Source organism: Phodopus roborovskii, unplaced genomic scaffold (genome assembly GCF_943737965.1).
Source record: "Phodopus roborovskii unplaced genomic scaffold, PHOROB, whole genome shotgun sequence".
Classification (NCBI taxonomy): domain Eukaryota; kingdom Metazoa; phylum Chordata; class Mammalia; order Rodentia; family Cricetidae; genus Phodopus; species Phodopus roborovskii.
In genome coordinates this window covers 6,067,580-6,091,120 of record NW_026126485.1, presented here as the reverse complement: position 1 = coordinate 6,091,120, position 23,541 = coordinate 6,067,580, and the positions used below count along the sequence as shown (strand labels likewise).

General features: G+C 41.6%; 1 protein-coding gene across 13 annotated transcripts in view; it reads right to left on the bottom strand.

Moving 5' to 3' along the window:
- Window positions 1-3,726: 3,726 nt before the first annotated feature.
- Zmynd11 (zinc finger MYND-type containing 11) overlaps window positions 3,727-23,541 on the bottom strand; it is an 83,180-nt gene continuing 63,365 nt past the window's right edge. For 8 of the 13 annotated variants that reach the window (XM_051194758.1, XM_051194757.1, XM_051194754.1 and 5 more), the window contains 11 exons: window positions 16,237-16,314; window positions 15,592-15,684; window positions 13,581-13,668; window positions 12,940-12,995; window positions 12,028-12,105; window positions 11,202-11,320; window positions 8,505-8,712; window positions 7,850-8,086; window positions 6,983-7,255; window positions 6,570-6,755; window positions 3,727-5,012 (listed from right to left, as the gene is read on the bottom strand). In XM_051194758.1, the coding sequence (XP_051050715.1) occupies window positions 4,890-5,012; window positions 6,570-6,755; window positions 6,983-7,255; window positions 7,850-8,086; window positions 8,505-8,712; window positions 11,202-11,320; window positions 12,028-12,105; window positions 12,940-12,995; window positions 13,581-13,668; window positions 15,592-15,684; window positions 16,237-16,314 (1,539 nt within the window). In that variant the 3' untranslated portion in view covers window positions 3,727-4,889. The remainder of the gene's footprint in view (window positions 5,013-6,569; window positions 6,756-6,982; window positions 7,256-7,849; window positions 8,087-8,504; window positions 8,713-11,201; window positions 11,321-12,027; window positions 12,106-12,939; window positions 12,996-13,580; window positions 13,669-15,591; window positions 15,685-16,236; window positions 16,315-23,541) is intronic. The other 5 variants (XM_051194763.1, XM_051194766.1, XM_051194762.1 and 2 more) reach the window with 3 other exon arrangements.

Here is a 23,541-nt window from a genome sequence, read left to right as displayed (position 1 = left end):
ACAGTGTGGCTTTTCTCAATGGAGATATGGGGAAAGTAATAAAATACTAGATTTTGAACGCTTGATACAAAACAAGAATGCAAATCGCACCAGTCATATTTTTTATATTAGAACTGAGATGTAGCTCTGTGATAGAAAGCTTGTCTAGCATGCACAAAGCCCTGAGTTCCATGTTCAGAAGCACATGAGGCAGATGTGGTAGTACATGCCTGTGATCTCAGCATTCTGGTGGTACAGCCTGAAAGACCACCCTTGGCTACATAGTTTGTGGTTGTCAGGAATATGTGAGATCCTTTCTCAAAAGTAATAACCATAAGTAATTTTTGTTACTTACAAATTAGTGCTTGAAGACACATTAATTTTATCTGGTTGTGATTATACATACATACATACATACAGTGTGGCTACTATAAAATGTCTACTTCTGGTAACGTTCTATTTCCCTTTCCGCATTTATGTTTTATGGAGTTTGCGGTTTAATGCAGTAATACCCACCTTCTATGAATTTCCAACCTGGTCAGCAGACTCCATACTGCCTGGAAGTTTAGAAGAAGCAGACAGATCTGTAGCTGTCCATGTGAGAGACCCACTTCATGGATCCTGACAGCTGTTGGGTGAGCTACCTATGTGGCTTTGAGCAGTTTGAACTAGATTATAGGAACTATTTGTCTCTCTACCTATTGATGTTTCATTAATTTGATTAGGTCAAGAATTCTTAACCTGTGAGGTGAAGATGATAACCACTACACTATGAAAACAAACAAACTCAGCAGTTAAGAGCACTGGTTGTTATTCTAGAGGTCCTGAGTTCAATTCCCAGCACCACATGGTGGCTCATAGCCATCTGTAATGGGATCTGGTTCCTTCTTCTGATGTGCATGAAGATAAGACAGCTCACTCATATACATAAAATAAATATTTTAAAAAAGAGAGAAAGAGGCTCCTATAGAATTTCATGCAGTTTGTCTTGCACATTGGCATATGGACCCATCACTTTTATTTTCCAGGTAATACAACTGTGGTACTCAGAGTGGCACCCTTGGGAACTCATTAATGATGCCTGTGGGGAAGTGGAGGGACCTGGAAATGCATAGGCCTCCTGGCATCAAGTTTGGTGTCCTCTAAACCAGAGACTGCAAAGGAAAACACAGGCACAGTACTGCTTGGTGTGTCATCTTAGTCAGTGAGGGGTGTGGCTGCCCTGGACTGAGAGAGCAATGTGTGGGGTAGAGGGGAGATGCCAGCTGAGGTGGGGCAGATGACAAGTATGTCTCAGGGGACTTGGAACTTGCTGACACTGACAACTGTCAGATGGTCATTAAGTTTTTCTAAGTCTGGCACAGAAGATGGGTTAAAAATGAAATAGCCTTTTGCAATCAAACCAACCTGAGTTTGAAGCAGAGCTCTGTAACTCACCATTTAAGCACATCTAAGAAGGTTAGTAAATCACTTTGAATTGACCTGTCGATACTTTCCTGCTCTTGAGTGGCCAGACCATGGTTACTGGTTGCTAGACTAACTGAAAAGCTTCCTTCTAATAATGTGTTAGAACACAGCCACTTCCATGCAGTCTCCTATTGCAGGTTTTTGTTTAAGCATTGGTACAAGCTGCTTATCTGTCTCCTGGCATGCACCAATGCACTGTATCATCTCTGGCCTTGGCTGGTCTCAGTGAGACTGTCACTTAGTCTGCACTGTATGGGCTCATATCTGTTAAGTATTTCTTAGTTGAAAACCTTTCTGAGCACAACTGTTACACTTAAGGTCTAGAATTATGTATCCAAGGGACTGGAGAGATAGCTGTGAGGTTAAGAGCACTCTAGAGGTCCTGAGTTCAATTCCCATCAACCACATGGTGGCTCTCAACTATCTATAATGAGATCTGGTGCTCTCTTCTGGAGAGCAGGTACAACACTGTATACATAGAATTACGTGTCCCAAGTTCCAGGTTTTTTTTTTTGGGGGGGGGGGGACAGGTAAGCTCATTGCTTAGAGACAAAGACAAAATTGAAGAGAATAGAATGGTGTTCTTTGATGATTGTTGGGAGCTTCATATTCCTACAGTAAGTTCAAACCACATCCCAACTATGATACTACTACAGATGTCAGTGATAAAACTGTTAGCATTCAGGCATCAGTACTGGCCTGTCCTTGGGGCTCTGATAGCCACTCCCCTTATGATCCCTTTCCCTAATTAAAAAACAAAACAAACCCTCCACTCAAACTCCTATCACATGGTATATTTCTCTCTTATACCACTTTTTAAAAATTACTACAGAAAACTACATGCAGACAGGTTAACACTGGAGTGAAAGCCCCAGGCTGGTAAAATGGCACCCACCTGCCATGCCCAGGTGAGAACAGAGTCGCCCTGACTACTCAGCATTCCAGTCAAGAGCAGGCATGAGCACATGTACTCATCCTCATCTTTGAGAAATGACCCACATCATCCAAGGTAAATGTAGAACAGAACTGAACAGAATACACATACTTGTTTTTACATTTATGTGTATTAATGTGTTGCCTTCCTGGTATGCACCTCGTTCATATGCCCAGGGCTCACAGAGGTCTGAAGAGGACACTGTGTTCTCTGGAACTATAGATGCTTGTGAAGTAGCATGTGGGGATCAAACACTGTTCCTCTGATATGGTAGCCAGTGCTCCTAGGTGATGAGTCATCTCTCCAACTCCTCACACTGGTTTTCTAGTCCCCACAAGCAACCCACCACTCTTGACAGACCTTTAGGTGTAGCTGTATTTTTTGTCTGGCACAGGACACTGGACCAAAGCAGCTTATTGACAAGAGTTGTGTCATTTTTTTTAAATACATTTATTAACCAATGTTAACACAGTAAATGAAATCTATATATTGCTAGTCAGAGCAGCTTACAAAATGCCAGAATGCATCATAGAACTGGACAGCCACAATGGGTACTTACAATGTGCAGAGTGGCTTACCTCAACACCTTGATAGAGCTTTATGATTGCAGAAAATTATAATGATTCCTAAAACAATCAATTGTAATTTTACCTAAAACTTTTACAAAACCAGGCCACAATCTTTTTTTAATTTTGTTTTTTTTTTTTTTTTTAAACACACAGTTTTCACACTGTAGTAACTTGGAAATGTGCAGCCGTGTCGACAGAGACAAGAAGCCAAAGTAACAGGAACCTCACTTTCATGCAGCTATCAGGTAAATAGTACATACTCTGGAATGATTTTACACCAAAAATATTCCCACAATAACTTGCTCTCACAGGGGTGGATCGAAGTTTTAAAACCTGAAAACGAAGACTGTCGAGTGTCCTTGGTTAGGGCAGTGCAGCAGCAATGATGGTTATGCGGCAGAGGAGGGAGCGGAGGTGCCAAGTTGCTGCAGAGCGGAGGTGATGGGCTACTGGTGGTTTTATACAAGAGTGTGCTCCGTTTGGCAGTAGTTTGCAATTAACTTGTGTTACCACCATCTGCAATAGCGTCAGCGCCGGATGGAGGTTTTGCAGAACTAGCTTTCATCTTTAGAGTGACCTGATGGACCAGAGAGAACTTTTTGAAAGGCTTTTCTCCCGATCCTTTCACTTCTGTTGTGAGTGATTGCTTTAATAAATATCAAAGGTCTAAATAAATATTTACAAATTATTTCTCTAACCTCAAAAAATAACTAAAGGATAAAGTGGGAATTTGGCTTGGTCTATGATCAGTCTTGGAGAAAAAGAAACAAATTGTGAGAAAGTTTTAAAGAAATTTAATTTTCCTGGTTGTCTTTTATATATCTATGTATATATAAAAAATGTTATTCAACTATCGATCCATTCCTACTGGTAATGCTTCTTAACCAGACATCCTGCAAAATACAGACTTTGTACAAATCACGGCATCTTTAATACAAGAAAAGTAACATGCATTATTCACTGTGTACAGTGACGGAGTTCGTTAGTAGCAATGACCCTTCCCTACAGCACAACGGCTTCTGTGACATGTAAGTGCTTTCTCTCTCCAAGTAGTAGCTTCACACTCAAGGAGATACAGGGAGTAAGGTTGGGGTGGCCCTGGGGAGGGAGGGGACTCTGAAGAAACTCCATGCCTCAGTTGTATTCCACATTCTGAGTACAGGTAGTTTTTGGCTTTTCATTTTTGTTTTTGCTGCTGATTTTGTTACAAGCACTCATGTCAGGACAAAGATGAAATGTGCAAACTTTAAATTTTAAATATTCATTTTTTTCTCTAAGATCCAGCTCAGTAAAAGATTACCCCAGTTTCCCTGCAATTTTAAACTACAAGATCAAAGCTAATAATTTGTTATAAAAGTTATATATTGAAAAGAAATAATGAAAACACAATTGGGAAATATTTAAGAAAAAATATGCAGGGCTAGCCCTGCTGTGTCAACCCTGTTCCCTATATTCAATCACATGCTGCCAGCACGGCCACAGGCAACACCTGTGAACAGTGAGCAAGCTGTACAAGACCAGCTCAGCAAGGTCACGGCCAGGTCACGGCCAGGTAGTCTGTCTTCTTCTGAAGCGTCTGCCGCTCTTACATTCAGCTCTGTTCCGTCTTTGTTAGACTCACTCGTATTCACCTGTTGTTGTTGTTGTTGTTTTAAGATCTGTTGTTTAAAGGTTAAAATCTCTGTAAAACCTAAAAATGTTTTAAAATTTGCTGAAAATGCAACAAATTCTCAATTAGAATTTATTTAGAGTAATACCCTCCATTGATGTTACTTCAGCCCCCGAAAAATGCCGGAGGAGCATTAACAAAAGATTTAAACTACTGTGCAAAATTTCACCACGAAAAGTGTTTAAAGGCTGGTGCAAAATGGGAAGCAAATTCTAAACAATTTTGGCTTCTTGGAAACAAAAACCGCTGCGTGTGAGGGTGGCGGGCAGGCTCATCTCTTCCGGCGGCAGGTGCGCTTGTGCTCTGCGTGCCAGTGTTCCTGCTGGCACTTGATGGAGCAGTAGGATGTGTTCCAGCAGCAGTGGTACATGGCCTCCTCCTCACAGTTGTAGCACTGCAGGGCAGGAGGCACACATGAGACCAGGAGCCAATAGCTCAGAGCTGCCTAAGTTTCTAAGGTTGTGTGGGCTAGCCCACAGGCACATGCGTGTACACTGGACACTGGAGTATCTTACGTGGAAGGAGAGGAGCCCAAGGTGAGGGCACAGGCATCTTCCCAACACTACATCCACCTGTGTTCATCAACTCCACATCAACTGTTTCCTTCCCACATGCTGCTCTTCCCTCCCATTCTTTACCTGCTCTGACTCCACAGGGAGGGACATTTGTAGCTCTGTCTCCCACCCCTCACATCCCTCCACTGCATATGACTGGAGCCCTAGCTTTCAGGGAGAAGTCACTCTTGTACTAAAAGACTCACAATGGCCATGTGAGTCAAAAAGTACCTAGTGTTAGACCTTTAGATTTGGGAGAAGAAATGAGAGAAAGTTCATGTTCAAGTTTTAAGCAGGGCTGATGAGCTAGCAGCTTCATCGCTGTAGACTCCTATGAAGAGGATGAGCAGGAGAGACCAGGCTGACCTTAAAACTCACAAGGCTATGTACATTGTACTCTGCACACAGGCTGACAGACACGGTGAGGACCCAGCACACTCGCCTACATTGGGTTGGTAAAAATTCAAAACTCAACCTTCTATTTTTCTTCTTGCCTACATATTTGTTTTATTTTCTGTCAAAATTAATATTTTGAGTTTTGTGATTCTGCTACATCAACAATGGCAACTCCTGGCATATTGCTGCTGGGAAGGTGGGGAAGAGTCATGGCTTCAATAAATCTAGCATCTTTATAAGACAGAAATACTACCATGGTGTCTGGGCCTTCTGGAGCTTGCTGGGATGAACCTTAGTCCTGTCTACCCATCGTCTTAGGCAGCACTTCCTCCCACCAAGCTGTCTATACAGGTATATGTGCTCAGAGAACCGTGTCATTCTTGCTTTTCTTAACACATGCTTTGTGAAAACCTTACATGTATTTACAGAATCTTCATAATAGAAGCTGGGTAAAAGGAAGAATCATCATGAAATGCTATATAGAACCTTTCAAAATTGAAATCAAATTAGGAGAGTAAGGGAGAATTGTTCCCACCAGGTAGTTCCCTTGAGGCTATGTGCAGGAGCCTCTATCCCAAGGGGAAGGAAAGGCTTAGAATCAGGACTCAGTGACACCTCCAGTCAGGTTGAAGGAGGGCACTTGCCAAGTAAGGACATGCTCTTACTATAAGCAAAAGGAAGCAATTTCTATGAAAAATGGGAAATATCTGCAACAGGGACGTCGATTGTTGGGACACATGTGCAGCTTTCCATCTTGGACACCACAGACATCTTGGCATTAAGGTGGAGACCAGGCACTTGACACTCGTATCTACACCGCTGAATAAACTGCACATGAGTGTAGACAGCAGCAGTGCTCTGCCCAGGAGGGCTCCCAGGACACTCCTGAATGCTGTGGAGTCAGTGACCCTTCCAGGGCCCCCATCTGTTACACTGCACCTCTCTTTCTCAACTGGCCTCACCACAACTGGTCTCATTCCTGGGGACAGTATGCTACTCACCCACTGCTTCTTCTTGGTCTGAGAAATGAGCTGCTTGTGCTGCGTCGCTAGCTTCTTGATCTCCTCTACAAATTCCTCCTTACACTTTTCCTTCACCTGCTTACACTTTCTGTCCATCTCACCCTGCACGTTGGCTACAGCTTTATTTACAGCTTGTCTTTTTTCTTCTTCCATTTCAGAACGTAGCTAAAATGAAGACAGCAACAGACAGGACACACGTAAGTAAAGCCTCACTGCTGAGGTCAGGCTCTGTTCCCACTATTTTGGTAGACACACAAGATGTTCGTTAGCAAGAGCGCATTACTAACATAACGCACTGCTCATTTAAGGGATACGGGCTCAGCTGCTCCGAGAAGCTGGCCCACTCCCCGCTGGCCCACTCCCCACCGCCCCCCAGCAATGCGCAGCCCCACCTTTTCCAGCGCCTCTCGGACCACTCTTTCTGTTTCACGTTTGTGGTCTGACTTCATCCTGTCTTTAAAGTCATTAAAAATTTTGGTGTATTTGTCGTGGCACATGCTCTGACAGACGCCATCAGTAGTCGTCTGGGTGCTTCGATGCAGCATTCTTGGGGAAGAGGCACTTAACTTCTTGGTCTGGGTTGACACTGACACCTTCTCAATTGGCTGAGGAATTGTGGGGATTTCCTGACTGGAACTTACTGCTTCTGTTTCTGGCTCTGGTTCCTAAAGTGTTTAGAAGCAAAACAGGACAATGTAACTCACCCGAGCTCAGTTAAGCGAAAAATGCAGTGTATATGAGTGTGCATGTGTACACATACACATACATACATACATACATACATACACACACACACTGTTAACAAGCAAGTAATGCTGATATCTTGTTTATATAGCTCAACACAATTAAATAAATACTCCCTAAACACAGTGAATGAAAAATCATATGATAGCTTAAGAAAATTCTAAACAAATTCATTTATAATTTCACTGTATGTTAACACAATGGATCTTACTTGTAAAATAAAGTTTTTGGTTTATAAAAAATTAAAATCATTACCAACTTATCAGCAGATTTCTTACAGTCCTAAATCACACCTCACTGAATGTGTCTGGCATGTACCTAGATTTACAATTTTAAAACATGCTCAGTTCACACAAAAAAGAAAGCTTGACCATGGTCTCCTTGTTTGCAAATGCTGGCACACTGGTTCATCAGATAATCACTCTGTTTTATATAATGCCTTGTAAAACACCAGGTTCTCAGGAAACACAGCAGCACCCTGCTCGCTCCCCGGACTCTGCTCCACGGCTGCTTACTGGGGATGGAGTCTGGGCACTCGTGTGCTGGTCGAGCAGCAGTCCACAACGGCACGAGTCGGGAGACTGGGCCTTAACTTGACGGACATTACTTGACTGTCTTGACCGTACTTTGAGACTCTTTCCTCTTTCGATTGCCACCTGGACACTGTGAGGTGGGCAACTTACTTCCTTTTTGGGCTCCACACTCTGATTACGTCGTCCTTTCTTTGCTCTTGGTTCTTGAGTGACCTTCAGCTGTGGGTATTACAAAAGTAATATCTTATTATTCGGCACACTAGGAAATACCTCTGTGCTGAGAATACTTGTGGTGGACCCGCAGGAGAGAAGGGAGTCCGTCCATGTACTCAGCAGTCACTCGCTTCGTTATTGCTGTGGATTGGTGAAGAAAGAGCCAGTGGGCGGGCCTGCAGAGCTGAGCAGCACGCTTACTCTCCTCCCACCGGCTGGGTCAGGCTCCACGTCGCTTCTACCCACTCACATCTTTGCACTGGTTTGCTTACTTATGCAGGGCACTTTACAGATGTTTGTATGAAAGGGAAAGAAGATGTCAGAACCTGTCTATGACAGTGAGGAATGTACACAGAGGTTTCTGCGTTGGAAAAAAAAAAAAAAATCCGAACCAGGCGGACCTTCTTACCGCGACACCACTCACCTGTTCATTGCTGGTGGAGGAGATACTGGATTCTGCCTCTTCCTCACCTCCGTCCTCATTCTTAGACTTCCAGAACCGGCCTTCACGGAGGAAGCGCTGGTGCAGTTCCAACTCATCACAGGCCTTCTTCCAGCCCATGCTGCGCTTCACATGCAGTCGGTGAACATTGACAGTGATATCCTGAATGTTCTCAGAAGGAATCCAGGCCCTACAGGAAGTTTTGGGAGGTGGAGTTAGAAAAAGCCACAGTAGTAGGAAGGGTTAAGAAAACGGTGTAGACTCTGCCTACTGTAAAGAATACTGCAACAACTTGACAAAGGCTGACACCCAGCCTTAACAAACTCTTAGCCAGTAGACAGGAGGTAAGGAAACAGTTCCCAGGACAAGGTGACTTGCTCATTGTCCTCTTTAGTCACCTCAGCCTTCCACTATTCACAGACAGTCATAATAAGTCTTTTAAAAAATACTACTTGTTCTTTTGGATGATGTAAGCTAGTAGGACCCATCCAGCTACATGCTGATCAGCATTATGGAACCATTTCAAAATGTACATAATTTTTCTTTATATATGTATATGTATCTATATACAATGAGGGTATCTTAAAAATATTAACTAAGTAATATTTCTGCTATGCCCCTGTACTTTAGACAAACCAAACTAACACACAGAGCTGGGTCTGTAATCTTTAGCAACAATGCAAGCCCTCAGAAGTTATAACACATACCAGAGATTTGAAAGTAAGGAACAAGGAGTGTGTGTGTGCATGTATATGCACACTGGTAACTGTAAGCATGTGATGCATGCTCATGATATATAGTGTCTCTGCCTTTATGACCAAGCTAATGTAAGAAGTGACACAGGAAGTCATATACTCCTGTTGCACAGGGGCAGGGGGCAAAAATGTAAAAGTACACTGCTTCAGTGAAAATCCTGTGACAGGTGCTCCTTTCCTTATATTCTCAACACAGTTTAAAACATTTCCATGCATAGGTGTCAGTTTAAATTAACACTGGGTACTCTGAACTATAAAAAAAAAAGGCAAGGAGTAAAGATATCCCAAAATTCAAGGCTAGTATAATACAGTAAAGATGTATGAACCGATTTTGTGACTTACTACAAATTATTCAACATCTTTCTTGCTGACTCCTGACTGGGGTCATGCCATCTCTAGCAACTTGCAGCAAAGGGTCTGGCTGCCTTAGAGAAGCTAATTGGTCCAAAGCAACTGACCATCTTGCCGATCCTAGACAGACCCACCCCCATAGGTCCCATGTGAAAGCAATAATTGACTTCTCCTGCAGACTAAGTCAGCCTCCCAGTCTAGGAGAGTTCAAAATTACTTGCTCAATTTTTTCTGCCCCCTATGTGTAATACAATATACCTATCAAAAACAAAAACTTCCCTCCCTACGTTTGCTTTGTAACTTATCACTTTGCGCACTGCCACTACCAGCTACAAGCTATGCTATGTCTGTATCAAGCTTGCATGAGGAGTGAGGCCAAGCTTTCCCAAAGTTCAGAGAGCCTGGCTAGTGTGTCTGGGTGACAGAGTTGGTGCAGAGACTGGGACACACACTGACAGACACTGACTTGCCTCACTAGCATATGTACAGTGCCCCTTGTCAGAACCTGAAACTAACGAGATATGATGCATGAAGCTAAATAGGCTAAATAATGCTAAAACTAACCTATTCATCAAAGGCAAAAATGTTCACTCTGTATTAAAATTGGATACTGTGTCATTGGTTTATGTTTCTTAACAGTGTCTGGTTAGGTGTGTCTATATGAATGAGAAAACAGACATTTAAAGTACTCACAGATTATATAAGACAAACTATAAACCAGGAGGGGAAAATACAATCCTTTGTCTTGAAGCTTCCGTACATTACTGACCTCTGCCCCAGACACTAAGATCTAAAGAGATGTTCAAAATACATGCATGACTGACTGGTATCAGGATTCCCTTTAATATCTGTGTTAGAGGAAATTTTTCTGGCTTTATCACTGGAGTCCTTAAATTGAGTTCAATAGGATTTCTCAAAAGTTAAATTCACTTTTTGAACCCAAACTAATGGTGACAATACTTTATGACAATACTGTTAATACCCTAATTTTTAATGTTCAATGTAATAACTCACACTGAGAACAGTATTGTAATTGTGTCATCCATAGGTTGCTATCTATGAAATACATGAAGTAATTTTATAGTCAGCTTCTTTGTTTTTTAGAATACATTTTATGTATTCCACATATGTAAGTTTTTATGCTTTAGAAACTTATGCCTGGGAGTGGAGATGATGCTTTGTGACTGTGTGCTGTCCCTCTCCTCTACACTTACTGTGCTTGTCCACATTTTTAGGCTGATGCTACAATCCCAAGTTGATTGTAGCATAGGGTCACAGAGAAGACTCAAATACCTGCACATCTTTACAGTGTGGAATGGATATGCCTGTGGACTCAGCCCTGCACCCAATGCCCGCAAAGATGGGCTCATTCTCAGCACTAGTGTGCTCTGTACCTGAGAACCAAGCATCGCACCTAAATGTCCTGTTTACAATAACACTAGAAAACCCGCATAAGTTACTACCAGCTACAGGCACGTGATGAACTTCAAACAAACATAGCACTCACTTCTCTAACAGCAGTCAGCACACATGCATAAGCGCAGCTCTTGCTACTGTGTAAGCTGGAGATTACCTCTGATGGTGGTGGCCAAAGAAGCGAACATCAACTTGATTGTCTTCTTTCTGCATGACTTTGGCTGGCCAAAACCCAAAACCTTTCATCTTAGCCCAAACCAGCTCATGATTAGGTATCTGAAAATGAAACGTTATTTCTTTTAATACTGAACTACTTAAATAGACAATCATGGATTAAGTAAGACATAATCCATATGGATAATGTTTCCTTTGAACAATGAAACATATACAAGTGTTTTGTTTTGTTTTCTTTTTGCCATCAAGAAAAACAATTCGTATGCTTAAGAGAAAACACCATTAAGGACTATTTCCCAGATGAAGCAGGAACTGGAATTAGGTCCTCTAAAGTCAAGGGCCCTGTGCATGATAGTAGGACACAGAGTTCTCTGACTTTGCTTCTGTGCCCAACATCACCTGGGTATTTATCAGAAAGGGGAGAATTAGGCCACACACAGACTTTATTATTGTTAGGTCTCCTACGTCCACCCAATGTCAGTGTTCCTGAGGATTCTGCCCTCAGATACCCAGAGGATATGATGGAGCTACAGACAAAAGCAAAGTCATAGGTCTCCTATTGAAAATGAGAGAAAAAGCAAAGATTCACTTTCCTGTCTATCAAAGGATCCAGTGCATGGCCTTACTAAGTACTTTGTTTGAAATTCAGAACTGAAAAGCAATTACTGTTATTTTTTCATGTTTCAGTTGTGCACATTCATTAAGACCACATGTACTAAATTTCACAGGTATTATCATCCCTAAGTAAACATGAAGTAATTATGATCCAAATGGAACTCTACAAATGAAAATGACAAAATTACACATACGCAAGGATAGCAGAACCAGTTGTCGGGCCGTGCGTTTGATAGATAGAAGCAGTTCTTGCAAAGCTGCAGCTCATCCAGCTGAAAAGCAAAGCAATGGTCTGAGCCAACCAATGCGGCTGTGTGGGACTGACAGGCAGCTCTCACTCAGGCTCTGAACTATATCCCTTTCTTAAATCTAGCACACTTGAAATCTTCTAGGACAGAAGGTCCTGCATGGCTGAACTCTGCCACTCACTGACCAGCATGTAGAAGACATGTAAGGTTGACAGTGTCCTTCCTTTGCTGTGCCCACTGTCATCCCTTGCTTGCACACTGTTCTCTTTGTCACTGTAAAGACCACTTCTTTTTTCTTTCCTGTCATCAACCTCTCTTCAGAAGACATACACTGGAGTCTATACCTATTCCACCATTTCATCCCTTTCAGCACACTGTCTGGCACACTGTAGACATTCAGTAAAATGGCTATTCAATAACTAAAAAGGAAAAGTCAAATTTAAAATGAACTGAAGAAACCACATTCTTACATGAGAATTTTTACACGAATATTTGTGGGCACTTCACTTACTATATGCATACAAATGTTGTTCTGTGCCTAAACTGGTTTGCCCACTGGTCTATAGGAAGCACAGGTGAACTCTCATCCCAAGATATGGTTCTGGTGCAGAGTGCAGCTTGTTCACACCTCACCAACACTTAATCAGCACCAGCAGTGCTTGAGAGTCACTAACTAACCTACCATGACATCCTTTGTCAGCCTTTTCAGAAACATTGTTAAGTTACTTTCCATGTATTCCAAACATGAAAATCAAATTACATTAAAGGAAATGCCATAATGAGAATGTAGAAAGGAAGGACAGAAGCCTTAAATAAACTTGGACTATAGCAAGTTTAATTGTTATGAATGGTAAGTACCTCATGACATGTGTCTTTATATAACATCCTCGCAATATCCGCTTGCTCACTGTCTGCTGTAATTGAAGATAAACACAATCTCTCATCAATACTCTAGAAACTGCCACCATCAAGTCAAGTGACCCTATTGTCATTTCAGGTTACCAAATGGGAGACACATTTATCAAAACATACATTTTATATACAGTCAGGTGACAAAATAAATCCTACAGGCAACTTTCACTTTTACATTTAAGACAACCACTAATTTTCTAGGTAGAGAATGACCTATTGATTTTAAGAATGAGATCTTAGTGGGAAAATGTCAGAATTAATGAAATGCCTGGACAAACCTCTTAGCTAAGATACCTGTAAATGTAAAGGACACACTTCACTGAGATGTAGCTCAGTGGTAGAGTGTTTAATTAGCATGCATGGGGCCCTGGCCCTGGGCTAGCTCCTCATCTTACCACCATAAATATAAAAATCAAAGAATATTTTCCTCACACCACTGTTCCTCTGTAAGCCATACCAGCAAGCAGCCACCAGTTTACATACCAAAACCATTACTCATGTATGGATTACAATGGACTGTGACTGATATTCTCAACATGGAATTTAATATTTTCAAAACTGCACACAAAAGAGGAAAAGGACTGAACCTCCATAGAAAATCACTGTATTGTGGAGAAGCAGCTGTGCATCAGCTTTGAATTCTTCGTAACTCCGGTATTTCCCCTCGTTCACTTTCTGTGGGAGCAAAAGACAGAAGGACAAATTTGTTGTGAGTAACAGGACTTAAGAAGGGGGCACAACAGAATCTATCCAGATGACATCAGGAGTCCTCCTGCTGCCCTCACCAGAAGTGACAGGGCTACAAGTACTGTACCCATTGTGTTAACTTCCCACAGTGGACCTCACAGCTGACACGGCTCATCTGCTGCAGTGGTGGCAGCTGCTGCTGGGCTTTATCAGAAAATGCTCAGATGAGAGCAGGACCACACTTGCCTGACATCTTTCTAACAGCTGGATGAAGACTGGAAAAAGGAGCCATTCCCCTCCACAGCAGTCACCAAACCTCTAAGACAGTGACTCTCAACCCCCCAAATGCTGCAACCCTTTAACACTGTTCATGTTGTGGTGACACCCAACCATAAAAATATTTCATTGCTACTTCTTAACTGATTTTGCTACTGTTATGAATTGCATTGTGAATATCTGAAAGTCACCACTGCTCGAAGGCACAGGCACTAGCTTGAAGTGAAGTTTTGGGAGTTCCTCTATAGAGCAGGGCACTGCACAACTTTGTCTACACTGATGAGGCACAGAAAAGGACTCTTCGATGTACTCTCTGTAGCTCTGCCTTTGGTGGCCAAAGAGAATTACAGAAGAACTTGGGAGAGGTTTGAAAGGAGCTCAAACTTTTTCAGGTAGTGTGTATATAGCTAAGCTACCTGGAATAGCAAGAGAACATTTCTGAATCCTAGTGATCTCGGCATAGAAATGGCTTAGAAGGCCAAGGCCTCTAAAGATTGCTCATTCCCTATGCCCCGCCCATGTGCCCCACCTCTTCCCTCATGCAGCTTCTTTCTGTATAGTTCTAGATCCACTACCCTTCATGAAAAGCCCACTTCTCCTAGGCCCTTACCTACATGAAATGGCATGCCATGTGGCATCTCTCAGCTTTGATACTTGACTTCCCTCCCTGCATTCCTGCCTCTGTAGGGCTGGGGTACACCAGGCAGTGAACCGGTACAGAGCCTTGTCCAGGCTACATATCTCTTTACAGCACCCCTAAAAGTGCCTCCTGGTAAGTTCTGCTCTGAACCATAATTCATATTTTAGATTTTAAACTGGTAAGATCATAAAAATCTTCTTTCTGTTAATCTGTCTTTCAGGACTTCGGCTCATATTACACAAGTCATTAACCCAGCTAACATCATTGCATTTCACAGGGGGCCTGACAGGATCCAGAGGCTCACAGCAGTGGGGTCTAGAGGGCTTTGTCAGGAAGGGACAAGCACAGGGGTGGGAGGGATTGGGGGGGGGGGACACAGCTGGCTGTGTCTTTAGATCTTCATGCCTTTTAACGTAGCACGAAGACAAGACCAAAGCCTGAGATATATGGGCATCACAAATTGGACTTCATAGGTTAAAAAAAATAATAAAAATTAAAAAAAGAGAGAGGATCTAAACTTGGGTGAGTGGAAAGAGGGGTTAGATCTGGGAGGAGTTGGGGAAGAAGGTGAATATGATCAAAACTCACTGTTTGTAATTCTCAAAGATCTAAGAATTACTTCTTTAAATTCAACCCTAGTTTTCTTCCTTTTATAGTTTCCTAAGACACTAAATCCATTCTATACACTGTTTTGCCTAAAACTCCCAAGCACACTGCTAAAGTGGAAAGTCATGTTCAGAAATCAGTACTTTATATGCAAAATGTCAAGCTGCCTAGGCAAGAATCTTCTTTCTGTAATCAACAAATATCAAGAAGCTAGCTGTAAGCGGTTGAAATAGGGGGTCTTTTAAAATCTGCATGAGTGTGTGACAGTTAAAGGCATGAATGCTCAACATACCATGACACCACAGCCACCATCATTGTGCATGCTACTACTTACCCTCTAACTTAGTAGTTAAGACACATGGAATTAGAAATAAAAGGAGCCTAGTTACCTCTTGTATGGTAGGGACGTCAACAGCTGAATGGACCAGCCTCCGGTACATTGGATGCTTACTGTCCTTTCCCTTCTTATTAAGGTCTATAGCCTAAAGGGTTGTTAAATACATAAAGGGACATGTAAAACAACAATTCCTAAAGCTCAGCATATTTTATAATCTTACAAGACATCCTTTACAATTAATGGAAAATGTGTACAGTTAATGCAATGTCATTCTTCAAGGTTTGATAGAACAGCTATTTGAGAAATGTCTTTTCATTTTAAATAGCAATAACAAATTCAAATATTCATTTGATAAATTTAATTTTTAAACTGTGTTTAATTGAAGGTAGTCAATAAAATGCTTAAGCAAAACAAAAGACAAAGTCCGGTCTAATACAAAAACATTTGTTGTAGAAAATGAACAAAACAGCAACCAAATTTGGTAGTACAGACCTATACTATAATCCCAGGAGGCTAAGGCAAGAGGATTACAAATTCAAGCCCATTCTGGGTTACAGATTGAGATCTTGTTTAGGAAACACTAGATCATGGCCAAATATGCCCACATACTTTGCTGTGGTTCCCAATGTGAGAAGCACAGTGTGAGGAGACAGAGCAATGCAAGCCTGGCAAGATGCTGGGATCCAGCAACACTCACCCGCTCCTTCATGCGGGAGACAATGAACCTCAGGTAGGTGCCCATCTCCTGCTTGTTTGAATGCTTCTTCTTAATGCTCTGGAGAAAAAAGAAGAGGCCAGACAAGTCCATCATTTATGTGTCCATATGTCAAAGGCAGAAAAATAAAAAGGACTGGAGCAAATACTTCATTAAATTACTTCTAACATTTGATAAAGTCTGTCATGATTGCATAACAGAAGTAATGAGTCTGTCAATAAGAAGGAATTGAAAAATATGTTGTACTTGACATAATATCTAAGAAATAAAAATCTTTTATTGATATTTTAAAACTTCAAAGCATTTTCTGACAAGGAGAAAAAATATATATAACAGAGACTCTCTTACATTTACTAAAGACCAGTAGTTAATGTCTTTTCAGGAACACTATAAACTGATACTACCAAATAGACAATTTCAATATAACATACTTTGTTAAAACATTAAAAAGTAATCTGTTGATGAATTGTGCTTGGTGTGTACACTAACATATCTGTTTTTCATGCTATAGACATGTTGAGTTCATATGCCAGATTAGTGGAAATAGAATTATTACTAATTAGACTTTTTATTAATCTCAAGAAAATTGGATTTCACATTTCATGTCATTTCTAGACATCCAAGAAACTAGGATAAATGCCCCTGGCACATGCCAGGCCAAAGGCAGCATTGCTACATCACACTGCAGAGAGATGAAAGGATGTCAAGACTTTTCAGCTACTAGATTATGATTTCCCACAGTTAGTATCACTTCTGCTGGGAAGCTTTACACACAGGAAGTTATTTACACACAGAAAGTCATTTTAATATGCTAAACATGGAGAGGAAAGCAAATATTTTCAGATGCATTATATATGTATATTAAAATATCTAGTAAAAAAATTGACAATTTACTATCTATAAACAATCTCAGATAATTGCTTCATTTCTTGAAAAAGGGTCTCATCATATAGAAAAGGTTGGCCTGGAACTTGCTATGTAGCTAGCCTGGCATTGAACTCATCTGGCTGAGTGCTGCTATTATAGTCATATGTCATACTTTGCTCAGACATTTACCACTGAAGACCTAGCTTTTCTTCCATTCGCATTTCTCACTGGCCTCTTTGGCAAAGAGAAGGCACACTCCATGTTTCGGCTCTCAGCCCTATGCCATCATCTAACACAAACAGATGGTAAGTGGTTAGATACGAGTTGAAGAGGGTGAGACAAGCACTTCTTCCCAGCAGTGTTCTTCCCAGGAAAACAAGTTACATCCTTTAAAAAGAAGGGGGCATGGAAACACGTGCTCCTATCCAGGCGCCCTGTCAGTTCTGCTCTACCACACCATGGACACATCATTAGCACTGCTGCTCAGATGAGAAATGTCCTCACAGCCACGTACAATAGCAATGAATACCTACTGACCCAGTTACAGTCTACAGGTAGGTAACTCATTTCAAGGAAATAGACAATTAACACTTTATGTAGTACTAAAATATACTCACTAAATACTGAACCTGTCCTCTCCAAACCCTCCTTTGAGTTCCTCAAGCCCAGCTGGGCTGTCTGAAGCTGCTTAGCTGGCAGCAGTGGCCTGGAATCTTTGAACTCTAGCACCTGTGCCCTGAACATAAACCAACAATATGTTCCACTCTGTTGGCTTGAACCTAAGATGCCAGTGCCTCACAAAATAAAGCAATACAATGTTTCCCATGTGAAGATATGAATGGAACTGGAATATCACAGCAGCTAAAACATCTCCACTAGATTCTATGTCTTTAAAACACTTTGCAACAGCATGGAAAAAACAGCAGTGACTGCATCCTGAACCTCATCAGGTGCTTGCCCCCATCATTACCTAGCTTCAACAGAAGAATCTGAGTTCTGTCCTTTCTGCCTTTATGTGTGTGATCAAGGCTGTGATCTGCACAGCTGTACACAGCAACATTATCTGGGGAAGAGTATAAGTGTAGAGCTTTTCTTGGAATGCATAGTAGGACAGAGGATGACAGCTAGTTCTTACACTGTTTCAATTTGTTTGCAGCCAGGTGGCTGGAATATTTAAGTGCCATAAGAAGTAATGCCAGTGTCCATTTATATGCAGTCCTAAAACAAGGAAACTCCTGTGAATGAGAAGGGACAAGATCTTGCTGTGCTGAACCACACCCACATGGTATTCAGATGCTGCACAGGGGCCAGTGTGTACCCTTCTAACACCGACCTTTCCTTAAATGAAAACTGCTGGATTATCTATAAGCCACTCCCGGGGTTCTGATTGAGCGGCTTGAAGTCTACATGCCACATGTAGACATGACTGGCCACAGTCTACATGCTATCCTCAGTGTGACCCACTGCCTAAGGTCATTAGAAAAACAAAACAAAACAGACACTGGAGGCACATACTGGGACAGCAGTTGAAATTTCACTTTTGCTACCCTACTGATTAAGTGTGAAGCGATGAATCTTCTAAAGCTGCTTTTGAAGATTACTTCCCAGTCCACCTGAACTTGTTTCTCCGTCCTCACCCAGCTTTGGTCTGCTGATCACAAAAGGAAGTGTCTTCCCTCACTGTATGCACCAAATACACTGTGGAAGTTGGTTATATTTTAAGCATTTGTGGGTTCATTTTAGCTACTATAGCCGCAGCTTCAGCATCCTCGGTCATATAGGACTGGCCCAAAGGAGTTTCACAGGCAAACCAGGCCAGTTTGTGGAGTGTGTAGTTTTTGCTTGAGACCCAGCCCCTCTTTTCTGTTAACAAGGAATTCTGCTCAGATACTAAAGCTGCTCTCAAGCCTTTTGTTGCACACCCACTCCTGATGGTTATTGCCTGCTGGTAGTGATCACAGAGCCACAAAAGACTGGCTTCTCAACAGAGCAGAACCTCTCCCGAGGATGCATGAGAACAAAATGTGGGCCACAAGATGTTTTAATACCTGAGGGGCTTGTAGGTTTTCTCCATTACCAGGTAGGTATATATCAAGTTCACTATTTCATAAAAGCTGTGTGTGGTGGCACATGCCTTTAATCCCACCATTTGGGAGGCAGAGGTAGGAAAGCTTTGTGAGGTCAAGCAGAGCCTTGTCTACATAGGGAGTTCCAGAAGGATAGCCAGGACTATATAGAAAGATCTTGTCTCAAAACCAAAATGTACAGAGCAAGACATCTGGGGTGCCTGTAGGAAATGGGGCTGCCCACTTAGGCACTGACACAGAGTGTTGCAGTATGTGAGCATCAGGCCACGAATAGATTTGAGTAGTCTTAGGAAAAGCTCCTCCAACCCATGGAGGAATAGCTTTTAAAATAAGCATGACTGTCAGAATCGCTAACCAATTTCTGACCAGGTGTAAATGCTTCTGACCCTAGCATATAACACTAACACACACACACACACACACACACACACACACACACACACACACACACACCCATAAACCCCTTCACTGGTTTTGAAGATTATGCATGTTCTCCACAGGCAGGACTTAGCCTTCTTCAATCCAAGTGAGTAAGACTCCATTGGCATGGACCTCCATGGTCAAGAGGCCAGTCCTACTGAATTATCAAACACAGCACTAACACACATAGAGAGGGCAAAGGATAACTTAAGGGAGTTAGTTCTTTTCCTCCACCATGTTAAGTCCTGAGGATTGAACACAGGTCCCTAATCTTGACTACCGAGCCTCCTTGCTAGCCCTCTTTTGCTGTTTTGTGCCAAAGCACACCTAACCACTTGTTCTGTGTTTAAGAAGGAAGACATGCAGATGGGGAGACCTCTGCCTGCATAGTTCCACAACCCTCCCACCCCAGACCATGTATTTTACACTGCAGACAAGAGGAAATTATGTATTTTCTGATCCTCAATACAGTAAACACTGAACAAGTTTTGCTTAAGATTTTACCCATCTGTACAGGAATCAGCATAAGCATTACCTTCTCTGAACCTGGGCATTATAATAAGCTTCATGGGGCTCACTGGCTTATTTATTTAGAGTTCTTATCCTTGTAGAGGACTTGGGTTTGATTCCAAAGACCAGATGATGGCTTGAAACCATCTGTAACTCCAGTTTCAGAGTATCCAGTGCTCTCTCTGACCTCTATGGGTTCCAGACATTAATGTGATGTACAGACATACATGCAGGCAAACCACCTATATATATATATACCAAATTAAAATAAATCTAATAAAATATAATAAAGTTAAGTGCTAACCAGCCTTTGAAAACATCACACGTATTGCCTATATTCACAAAAGTGAACCAACCAAAGAACAAGGATAGCTATTTCAAAGCAGATACATAAAAAAGAATTTGCATACAAACCACTTTCATTTAACATTCAGTCTCATTGTGAGCATTAACTGCATATCATTCCACTGCGGGAATGAAAAAATACTACACTGCCCATGTCCCCAAAGCACGCAAGAGGTACAGATGAAACCCCAGCTCTTTCCATAAGACAGCTTTCAAATGCCTCACCATTGAGTCAGTGTGGCTCACTTCCATACCAGGTCCACCTAAGCTGTCAGTGATTCTCTGTTGCTCCTCCATGTAGACACTTTGTGGTTAATTGTAATAGCAGACACTTCTCTTCCTTTCATTTCCATCTACCATGGGCACACTGCAACCCATGTGGGAACAGAAAAAGTAGCAAGCAGGGGCTTGACACAGAATTTAAAAGTTAACTTGAACAGGCTGGTGCCTGAGGAAACTAGACACACCAGGTGCCCTAGAGCTAGAGTTGCAAGTGTCTATGATCTGCCTAGATGAGCACCAGGAAGTGAACCTGGGTCCTCTGAAAGAACAGTCTATGCTATGAAGCACTGAGCATATCTCCTGCCCATCAATATGTTAGCTTCTAAATTGTATGTTTGTTTGTTTGGTAAAACCGTTCCCTTTTGTGGACATTCAGAAATTGTGGTAGCAGAAGACTCTGAAAGCCATCACCACAGGCTAGAGGCTTTGGAAGGCGTTTTCTTTGATCTCAGTGGACATTTTAGAGGTAAGGTCAAGGGTAAGGGACTAGAGAGCTTTATAACCCAAACCCAAGGCACTACATTATAATAGTATTCTCTAACATTCATCTTTTTTTTTTGTTATCTGTATTTCCCATGATTCCATAATTTACTAATGAGCCTCATTCATTCATTTACCATGTAATTCATACATAAACATTAATTTTTCACAGAAAAAAATGCCACATAGATATCTGAGAAGGAATGAATATTTGGCAGTTTTTAAAGACTGTAACAATCTTATTTTCATTCCTTAAGTGGATCCTTTCATTAAAAAGTAGTGAGTGGTATATGTGGTGTGTGTGTATGTGTGTGTGTGTGTCTATTGTTTGGTGTGTGATGTCTGGCGTAGTATGTGGTTTGTGTGTGTGGTGTCTGATATGCCTGGTGTGTTGTAGTATCTGGTGTGTAGTATGTGTGATGTCTTTGGTATGTCTGGTGTATTGTATATGTGTATTTAATGGTATACATGTATGTATGCATGCACATATGTATGTGGTATGTGTGTGTATGAGCACTACATGAGATGTGAAGTGATATAGAGTTTAGTCAGATGAGGTGATGAATAATCAATCAAGTAACATTGTTATTATTCCTTGTAGGCAAAATCTCAGAGCAGTATTCCCTCTGATTCCCAGAAACAGAGAAAAGAGCAAGGGCTCACTATGACTCCTAATTACCTGCTTCCCAGTATTCACTGACTATGCAAGCATGTAACACACTTGGTGTCCTAACAGCTGCCAATGGCATAGTTCACAGATGTAAACTGTGTGTATGAATTTAAACTGTGGCACTAACATGAATCTACAACTCCTCTAAGTCAAAAAACAAACAAACAAAAAGCAGAGGAAACAAAATGCACCAGTAGAAGAGTGAACATATTGAAGGGAGGGAGGGGAAAATAGGGCCCACACTCAAACCCTATCTATCATTCACTGGAAAGTACCTATTGTCTGAAAAAAGACATTTTACTTGATTTATGGCACCACCTCCCTCATTAATCTAATGCTTTATGAGTTACCAGATAGAGAGCAAACATCACACTCTCAGATACTAAAGTCACTGCTCTCACTGATAGGGCTTGCTACAGATCTGTACACTGGGAAGGGGAAGTCCATGCAGACCATTCCTGTAGAATTCTTAAAGTAATATGGTCTGATGAGGAGAAGGAGGCCAGACCACTCTGACATTTCACATGGAAGATGCTTCTCTTGGGGCTGTATAGGGTTCAGAGTATGCATGTTTGAAAACAACACTGTCTGCTCTGGTAGCCAGAGCTACATGGGCTGAAGACTGTCACTGAACAGCACTGTCACCACTGCAGAATGCCAGGGAACACTACGCCAAGGGGCACTGTGGTGCCACCATAGCAGGCAGCTGTGGGGTTCTTAATGACAGACCACCTTGCCTGTATATTAAAACAATGCTCAATAGTTTCTTATTAGTATATCTAACTATCCTATATTTTTTTCCATACATTAAAAGGGAAAAGTAGACTGGAAAGTTGATTCTGATTGTAATCATAGTTCCTGATTTTAGTCTAATGATTCCCAGTTCTCTTAGTTCAATAATAAATGTTCAAGGCATCACTCCAACATCCCTGTGATTTTTTCCCACAAAAGCTTAAAGGCTAACAAGAATGCAGTGTGTAGACAGACAGACAGACAGACAGACACACACCCCCCCCCACACACCACAAACTATTACACCAAAGAGGAAAATGACTTTGTAATTTGGAACCTATTTACAAAATAAAGTGAAGTGAAATTGAGAAGTCAGACAAAAAATAGTCAACGGAAATTGCTGCCACGCGTTGTGATGTAAATGGGTACACTCTTTGAAGGGTAAGATGTTATTTTAGCAAATAATATAAATGTCCATACCTGTCAGATTTAAGAATTGTAGTCGGTGAACTCATCCTACCAAAAGTAACCAGACAGAAAAATGTATACACACACAAATGCTTTTTGAAAAGTACCATGAAGTACATTGTGTGTTTTTTGTTTTGCTTTTTTTCTTCCCTCCCCCTCACCTCCCCCCCCCACAGGGTTTCTCTGTGGCTCTGGAGGCTGTCCTAGAACTAGCTCTTGTAGATCAAGCTGGTCTCGAACTCACAAAGATCTGCCTGCCGCTGCCTCCCAAGTGCTGGGATCAAAGGTGTACACCACTAACGCCCAGAGAACTACATTGTGTTTTAAAGGTACTTCCTTACATAAATAAAAACTTCAAAGGAGTTTTCAAAAAAGGATATATATTTTTAAGTTTTGCTTGGTAAATGCATGATCATTTCATGAAAA